Source organism: Papio anubis, chromosome 8, assembly GCF_008728515.1.
Source record: "Papio anubis isolate 15944 chromosome 8, Panubis1.0, whole genome shotgun sequence".
Lineage (NCBI taxonomy): Eukaryota > Metazoa > Chordata > Mammalia > Primates > Cercopithecidae > Papio > Papio anubis.
The window spans coordinates 21,185,398-21,193,863 of NC_044983.1; the positions used below are offsets into that span (position 1 = coordinate 21,185,398).

Here is an 8,466-nt window from a genome sequence, read left to right on the forward strand (position 1 = left end):
GAAGAAGGGAGGCCAGCGGTTTGGCTTATTCAGTTCTTGACCCATTGAATTCTAGGAACCCTGCCTCCTCCCGGACATGAGTCATTGGCGGGGCTTCCCTGTCTTGTGACTCACCCACCTGTGACAGAGGCTCCTTGCTTTATACCAAGTTTGAGCCTAACGCCTGCTAATATTTCTCGTCAAAAATTAACCCGAGTAACCTCCTCTTTCTTCTCTGAGTCACCCACATCCTTAAAACTGCCCTGGATAATCACAGTTCGTACACAGGTTGTTGTGTGAACTGAAAGTGTTAATATGTGTGGAAAGTGCTTAGAACACAGAACTTAAACACGTGCTCTGATTACTATGATCATTACCCGCAATGTTGATTTTAAGCAAACCATATTATCCCGGCCAAACTACCATGACCTGCAGCCTTGGGACTGCACAGCCTCCTTCTGTCAGTCAAATATGGAGGGATGACATCTCTGGAGCCAGCACAGCCACTCTGGAGGTAGGGGAGGTGACAGTGGTGGGACCTCATGCTTCCTGATAGTTATTGAGGTCCCTGCTGTCATCTGCTCCACCGGACTGTGGGCTCCAGGGAGCAGTATTCACACAGGGCTCATTTGTCCTTCCCCAACTCAGGCACAGATTTTCCCGGAGTAAAGGGCTCCTCATCTACCTGATGAATGAATCACTCCTACCCCCGCCGCCAAGCACAGACAGTGAGACTAGCTATGGCCTCAGCTCACTGCATAAGAACAGCCTCCAGCTGCAGCAGGGGCAGAGGACCCTGTAGAGCTCTGTAGACTCTGTTGAGAACCACAGGCAGGAGCTTCCAGGGGCCAAGTGCAGGGCAGAGATTGGGAGAAGCAGCTGCTCCTTGCAGAGGACATGTCCAGTGTCTGCTGAGACTGACTCTGGGTGCCTGAGAAGAAGCCACCCAGGGAAGGGAAGATTAGATTGCGGCCCATGCAGGGCTGAGAGATCTGCATGTTCCTGTTCCCCTTCTCACAGTGGACAGACCACATGCCAGGGGTGCTGGCTAGTTACCATCAGAAGTTGACCACTATACCCTTAGTAGTTAACTAAATGAGCCTCTGAATAAGGAAACTGAACACAAGGTATATGGTTATATGTGGTTAAAAGCTAGTATCAGAGGAGCAAACTGATCCTCAGTTTTCTAATTGTGACCAGAGTAATACCCAATAGACTTTGAAAGAACACAATGATGTTCAGTACCTAAGAAAGCAAAATTCACAATGTCATGCAATAAAAAATTACTATGCATGGAAAAAAACCAAAAATGTCCCCACAGGCAGGAAAAAAAAATGCAATCAACAGAAACAGTGGCTGATAACAGATATAATGGTGTTGATACATTAAAGACCTTAAAACAGGTCATCTAAAGCTTACAAATGTACTCAAGGATATTTAAAAAAGAGAAAAACAAAACACTGCCACCAAACTCATAGACTGGGCATGGTGGCCCAGGCCTGTAATCCCAGCACTTTGGGAGGACAACGTGGGAGGATTCCTTGAGCGCAGAAGTTTGAGACCAGCCTGGGCAACATGGTGAAACCCGGTCTCTACTAAAAATACAAAAATTAGCCAGGCATGGTGGCAAGCGCCTGTGGTCCCAGGTACTTGGGAGGCCGAGGTGGGAGGATCACTTGAGCTCAAGAGGTTGAAGCTGCAGTGAGCTCTGACTGTGCCACTGCACTCCAACCTGAGTGACAGAGTAAGACCCTGTCTCAAAAAAGAAAAACACAAAGAAGATCAGGAAATAAATGAAAGATACTAAAAAAGCCAAAAGAGAACTTCTAAAGTTCAAAAAAAAAAAATCTGATATACAGTAGATGAGATTAACAGCAGGTTAGATTCTGCAGAATCAGATCAATGAACTTGAAGAGCCCTCACTGGGAACTACCCAAAGTGAAGCATAGAAAATGATGGGGCAAAAAAAAGAACAGATACTAAGTTAACTCTGATACAAAATCTAACATTCTAACGTAAATGTATTAAGATCACAGTCACCAGAAGAGACAGACAGAGTATTTGAAGAAATAATGGCTGAAAATCTTCCAAGCAGAACATAAACTCGGCCAGGCACGGTGGCTCACGCCTGTAATCTCAGCACTTTGGGAGGCCGAGGCGGGCGGATCACGAGGTCAGGAGATCGAGACCATCCTGGCTAACACGGTGAAACCCCGTCTCTACTAAAAATACAAAAAATTAGCCGGGCATGGTGGCGGGCGCCTGTAGTCCCAGCTACTCAGGAGGCTGAGCCAGGAGAATGGCGTGAACTCGGGAGGCAGAGATTGCAGTGAGCCGAGATCACGCCACTGCACTTCAGCCTGGGCGACAAAGGCGACACTCCATCTCAAAAACAAACAAACAAACAAAAAAAATTAACTCTAAAACCCCAAATCCAAGAAATTCAACATAACTCTGTTGTGGCTTCCTTCCTTCCTTCCTTCCTTCCTTCCTTCCTTCCTTCCTTCCTTCCTTCCTTCCTTCCTTCCCTCCTTCCTTCCTTCCTTCCTTCCTTGTTCAACACAACTCTGTTGTGGCTTCCTTCCTTCCTTCCCTCTTTTTTTTTTTTTTTTTTTTTTTTTGAGTCTTGCTCTTGTCTCCTAGGCTAGAGTGCAGTGGCGCCATCTCTCCTCACTGCAACCTCTGCCTCCCGAGTTCAAGTGATTCTCCTGCCTCAGCCTCCCAAGTAGCTGGGATTACAGGTGCCCACCCGGCTAATTTTGTATTTTTTAGTAAAGACAGGGTTTCACCATGTTGGTCAGGCTGGTCTTGAACACCTGACCTCATGTGATCTGCCCGCCTCGGCCTCCCAAAGTGCTGAGATAACAGGCATGAGCTACCGGACCCGGCTGTCGTGGCTTTCTTTACAGAAAAATCTCCAAGGAGAACATAAACTCTAAAACCGCAAATACGAGAAATTCAACACAACCCAGTTGTGGCTTTCTTTACAGAAAAAATCTTCCAAGTAGAAAGAACATAAAAGTCGAAAGCCAAAAATCCAAGAAATTCTTTATAGAAAAAAAACACAACAGGGCAAACAAACCAAATCACTGCAAACCAGTGCTAAGAAAAATCATAAAAGCAGCCAGAGACCAAAGATCCACCACCCACAGAGAAGCAAGATGCCGTGGGAGCCTAGGCCCACAGAAACCACAGCAGGAGGGGGAGGCCGAGGCCCCTGTACACCTTCCTCACCAGGAGGATTCCGCCCTCCCTCCACTCAGAGGTGATACCAAGGACACACAGTGGTGTGGGGTGGAAACACTGAACTCAGCATGAGGTGTGTAACAATATCCCATAAAACTCCAGTGCTTCACACTGGTATTCTTTAGGCCAACACCAGCATTCTCTTGACCTTACTTTCACGGTTCCTCCTCTCCCTTCCTGCCCCTCTGTACAGTCTTGAGTTAGGTCTCGGCCCACAGACTTCCCCTCGCTGAGCTACGGTCTCCTCCTCTGTAAAGTGTGATGATTCACAATCTCTCCCGTCGCTGAGCACACCGTGCTGTTCCCTACAAAGCCGACCCTTTGTCCCTTCCCCATTATCACAGATACTTGCCGAGAGGTGGCAAGAAAGGCTCTTGCCAGACCAAAATGCAGCTGCTGTTACCAAGCAGGTCAGGCCCCAAGTGCCACAGACTCCCTTCTCCTAAATCTCATTTTCCCAAGGAACCCCAAACACCGGCATTGGCGATGAGCGGCCCCGCGCGCGTAGGGGCGCAGCCGCTAAGGAGAGGAAGGGTCCTCTCCAGCTGCGCCCGCAACCGCTCTCGCGCGCGTAACGGAACCACTGGGACGCAGCGACCACAGGGGAGTTCTTCACTGGTCGCGGGTTCAAAGCGATCTGCAATGAGCACCTTTAGGAATTCATTCGAAGGCGCAGAAGGAAAAGAAATTAAGGCAGGAACTGATCGAGGAAGGAAGGGAGGGAAAGAAAGAAAGGAAGAAAGAGAAAAAGAGAAAGAAAGAAAAAGAAAGTAAGGAAAGAAAACAAAATCGAAGTCCGAGGACGTCTCTGTGGCTTCACGCGGCTTACTCGGGAATTCCCACCTTGTCGCGCACCCTCACTGGATTCGGGAATTTACACCAAGTGGAACGCGCGCTCTGCTCTTTCGCGGCCCGGGTCGCTCCTGCCCAGCCCGGGGACCCGGCTCTTCCCCCGACTCCGGCGACTGGTGCGTCTTGCCCGGACATGCCCGGCCGCAGGCGACCCGGGCCACGCACCCCCATAGTGTCCCCCTCTCTCCCTGCCCGCTCCCGGCGCCAGGAGCGCTCTTCCCCAGCCAGGGACCGCGGCGGGGACTCACCGACAGCAGGACTGCGGGGGCTGCGACGACGAGCACAAGGGTCTTGAGGACGCGGAGCCCAGGCCTGGCTCCCCGCGCCTCCCTGGGTCCCGGGCCGCGCCCTTTCCGGGCCCCCGAAGCGGCCGGGGCGCTCTGTCTCAGTTGTCCCATGGCAGGAGGGAAGGCTCTTCGCCCCCCAGGCCCGTAGGTTTCAACTCTTAAAGTAGATCGGACGTCAGTCCGTGTATTTTGTGGGCACAGAGATTGCGGGGTTCACGGGACACGTGCTGATTTCTGTGTCCAGGATGAGTTGCGGCGGCGCGGCTGTACTTTCACAGCCCCCAGGCAGGCGTCATTCGGGGCGGGGCGAATCAGAGCCAATATGCAACTGCAAATTCCGCCACAGGTTGGTGACAAAAAATAAATAAATAATAAGAGCCTTGTCAACGTCACCCTCTGCAAGCGCGTCCAAGTGGGGCGGGGAGGGGAAGGTATCGGAAAGTAACCTTCGCCCTGGCGGCTGCGCCCCGGGCTGTGGTTTGTTTCTGGGTCCTGTCTGCGCCAGGACAGGCACCGAAACTGGGGGAGAATGAGTTGAGGGAGGCGCCTGGGGAGTTGATGCCTCCTAGGGTCGCGCGCTTGGCTGTGAACAGACAGGGTCTTGAGGTTCAGAGTCCGCTTTCGAGGCGCGTCCTTATCCTTTCCCCTTCCCAGGGGCACCTGTCCCTCCTGTTCTCTCGTTCTCTTTCTTCTTTCCTTCTTTCTCATTTCTTTCCTTCCTTCTTCCTTCTCTTTCTTTCTTTCGTTCTTTCTTTTCTTTCTTCTTTTTCTTTCTCTTTTTCTTTTCCCTCCTTCCTTGCTGCTTTCTCTTTCCTTCTTTCCTGCTTTCTCTTTCCTTCCTTCCTTCCTTTTCTTTCTTTTTCTTTCTTTCTTTCCTTTTCTTTTCTTTCCTCTCTTTCTTTTCTTTCCTCCTTCTCTTTCTTTTTCTTTTCTTTCTTTTGTGTGGTTTATTTTTTGAGACAGTCTCTCTGTGGCTCAGGTTGGTGTGCCGTGGTGTGATCCCGGCTCACTTTAACCTCCGTCTCCCAGGTTCAAGCAATGCTCCCATCTCAGCCTCCTGTGTAGCTGGTACTACAGGCCTGCACCATCACACCTGGCTAATTTTTGTATTTTTAGTAGACATGGGGGTTCACTATGTTGGCCAAAAGACCATTGAACTAAGGGAGGAGACCACGCCTCATATTGTCTTACGCCCAATTTCTGCCTCCAAAGAAAGAAGAAGTAAAAACTAAAAGGCAGAAATGAAATCCACAGGCAGACAGCCCAGCACTATGCCCTGGGCCTGGTAGTTAAAGATGGACCCCTGACCTAACCGATTACATTATCTATAGATTCCAGACATTATATGGAAAAGCATTGTGAAAAATCCCTGTCCTCTTCTGTTCTGTTCTGATTACCGGTGCATGCAGCCCCTAGTCACGTACCCCCTGCTTGCTCAATCTATCATGACCTTCTCACACAGACCCCCTTAGAGTTGTGAGCCCTTAAAAGGGACAGGAATTGCCCACTCGGGGAGGTTGGCTCTTGAGACAGGAGTCTTGCCGATGCTCCTGGCCAAATAAACCCCTTCCTTCTTTAACTGGGTGTCTGATGGGTTTTGTCTGTGGCTCTTCCTGCTACAGAACCCAACTTACACTCACACCTAGCCCACAGATGTGTCTATGTCCCTGCACCCTTGCTACACTTAGCTTCCATTTGTCACTAGTCTAGGAAATAAAACATGATACATCACATTGTTAGGTATTTTCATTCCTTCATGGTACTAGGGATTTTCAAGGATACAGGAATGTTTGGTACTGGGAGTGGACGACCAGGGGATTCAGACAAGACAGCAGTGGAGGGCGGCAGGGAAGACTGAATTCTCAGCTGTGCACTTGGAAAACCGTGGTCAGCTGGGGCCAGTCCCTGCCACCCACCATGCCTGTGAATGGAGATAAGGTCTCTGTCCTCAGGCTGTCAGGAGGACATCAGATGAGCCTGGAGCTGAGCTCAGTTCCTGACTCCAGGTCCTGGCTCTGTCAATGCTGGGCTGGTCCAATCTCTATGCCAGGTCCTTCCACCCCATCCCTCTCTTTATCAAAGTAGGAATCAAGAAGATCCAAAGGCTCAGCTTTCAGGTTGTCAGAGTACTGAAACTGGAGGCTGTGGATGGCTGGGCCCTGCCATGCTCCCAGTCCAGCTCTGTGACTCTGGTGTGGCCCCAGCTCCTTCCTGTAAAATGAGGAGATAAAAATCTTCAGCAGCTCTGTGTAAACTTCTGCAGGCTGTTAACAGGTCTGGGAGAACAAATTGCATCCTCAGGGCTGGTGTCAGTCACTCTGGACTCTGGATCCCCAGGGCACCTGTCCTCCACCCAGCAGAGGCTGCACCTTCTCCTACCTGCACCTCAGTACCAGCTCTCTGAGCTTGGGGCAGAAGCTTCTGAAGACTGGGGTGGAGCACCATGTGGAGAGGCCATGGAGGAACAGAGGAGCCAGAATTCAAATGAGGACAGCAATGGCACTGCAGGGTCACAGCCTGGTTTACCTGCCACGCTTCCAGTTGTCCTTCTGGTGGGCACCCAGCCCATGCCCCAGTTTGAAGAGTGAGCAGGAAAGGTCTAAATCCATGTGGCCACAGATGGCTGTTCACCCAGCCTCTACTGAGAGACCACAGTCCCCGTTCCGGTCCTCTGTCCTGTATCCAGGAGTGGCAGGGCAATGAGGCTCTAGCTTCTAGGTTGAGGATGGGGAGAGTGGGGACAGTGGGGACAGTGCCATGCCCCGAGCCTGTGCTGTTGGGCAGCTGGTGTCCTGCTCCCAGCTAGAGACTGCACATCTTCATGTAGTGGATTTTCCTAACAACCCGGGGAGACAAGGGTAGCTCGTTTTCCATGTTTTACAAGTGGCAAAATGAGATTCAGGAGCAATGTCTCCAGCATTTTTGGCCTCACCTTCTGTATAATAGCAGCCATATTTGGGCCTCTGCAGAGCTGGAGTTCTCTGAGCAGCTGCTTTTCTGATCTCTGTCCTGCACTTGGCCTCTAGGAGCTCCTGTGGGTCCTCAGCAGAGTCCACAGGGCCCTCCCTGTGCTGCAGCCTGGAGCCTCTCCTTAGGCAGTGAGCTGAAGCCACCACTGCACTCACCTCATGGGCTTTGGGGGAAGATGATTCACCCAGGAAGTAGACAGTGAGCCCTTTACTCTGGGAACACCTGTGCCTAGGGTCTGCTGGAGGCAGGGAGGACAAACAAACCCCATGTGAATCCTGCTCCCCGGAGCCCACAGTGTGGAGGGAGAGGTGACACTAGGGGACATATAACTAATAGGAGGTAGCATGAGGGAGGCCTGAGAGCTCACCACCCTGGCCTCCCCCTCCTCCAGAGAGGCCGTGCTGGAGGGAGGCCATGCAGCTGTAAGGCCATAGGATGTGGTATTGTTGGCCTGGAAGATGTGGTTTGATTACAGCCACCAATGAGGGTCATGGAGGGAAGCTAAATTCCCCTTTAAGGGTTTGTTTGTTTGTTTGTTTGTTTGGCTGGGCCTGAGAATTAAATTGACATAAGACAGATCCACAGGAGAAAAGCACACAAATTAATATAATGCAAATTTTACATGGCACAGAAAATATAGTGAGAGTCAGTTACTTATATACTGAATTAGACCAAGTAACTTGTGAAGAAGCAAGTAAATATGTGGAGGCTAAAAAGATGAGTGATTCTATTCTTTTTTTTTTTTTTTTTTTAATATTTGCTCCTTTAAGGAATAAAAAAGACAAGCTTACCTTTTAAAATGTATTTTATATATGTATACAATCTAAATTTATTTTTCTCTCCTTATCCCTGAATACTTTATTATTTTATTTTACTTTAAGTTCTGAAATACATGTGCAGAACATGCAAGTTTGTTACACAAGTATACATTTGCCATGGTTGTTTGCTGCACCTAACAACCCATTATCTAGGTTTTAAGCCCTGCATGCATTAGGTATTTATCCTAATGCTCTCCCTCCCTTTGCCCCTCACCCCCTGACAGGCCCCAGTGTGTGATGTTCCCCTCCCCATGTCCAAGTGTTCTTATTGTTCAACTTCTACTTATGAATGAGAACATGCAGTGTTTGGTTTT

The 8,466-nt window shown here is 49.8% G+C and overlaps 1 protein-coding gene across 3 annotated transcripts in view; it reads right to left on the bottom strand.

The window, feature by feature from the left end:
- Positions 1-4,835, bottom strand: part of TNFRSF10B (TNF receptor superfamily member 10b) — a 52,483-nt gene extending 47,648 nt beyond the window's left edge. For 2 of the 3 annotated variants that reach the window (XM_009212700.4, XM_003902534.4), the window contains exon 1: positions 4,326-4,835. In XM_009212700.4, the coding sequence (XP_009210964.2) occupies positions 4,326-4,475 (150 nt within the window). In that variant the 5' untranslated portion in view covers positions 4,476-4,835. The remainder of the gene's footprint in view (positions 1-4,325) is intronic. The other variant, XM_009212702.3, reaches the window with a different exon arrangement.
- Positions 4,836-8,466: the final 3,631 nt, after the last annotated feature.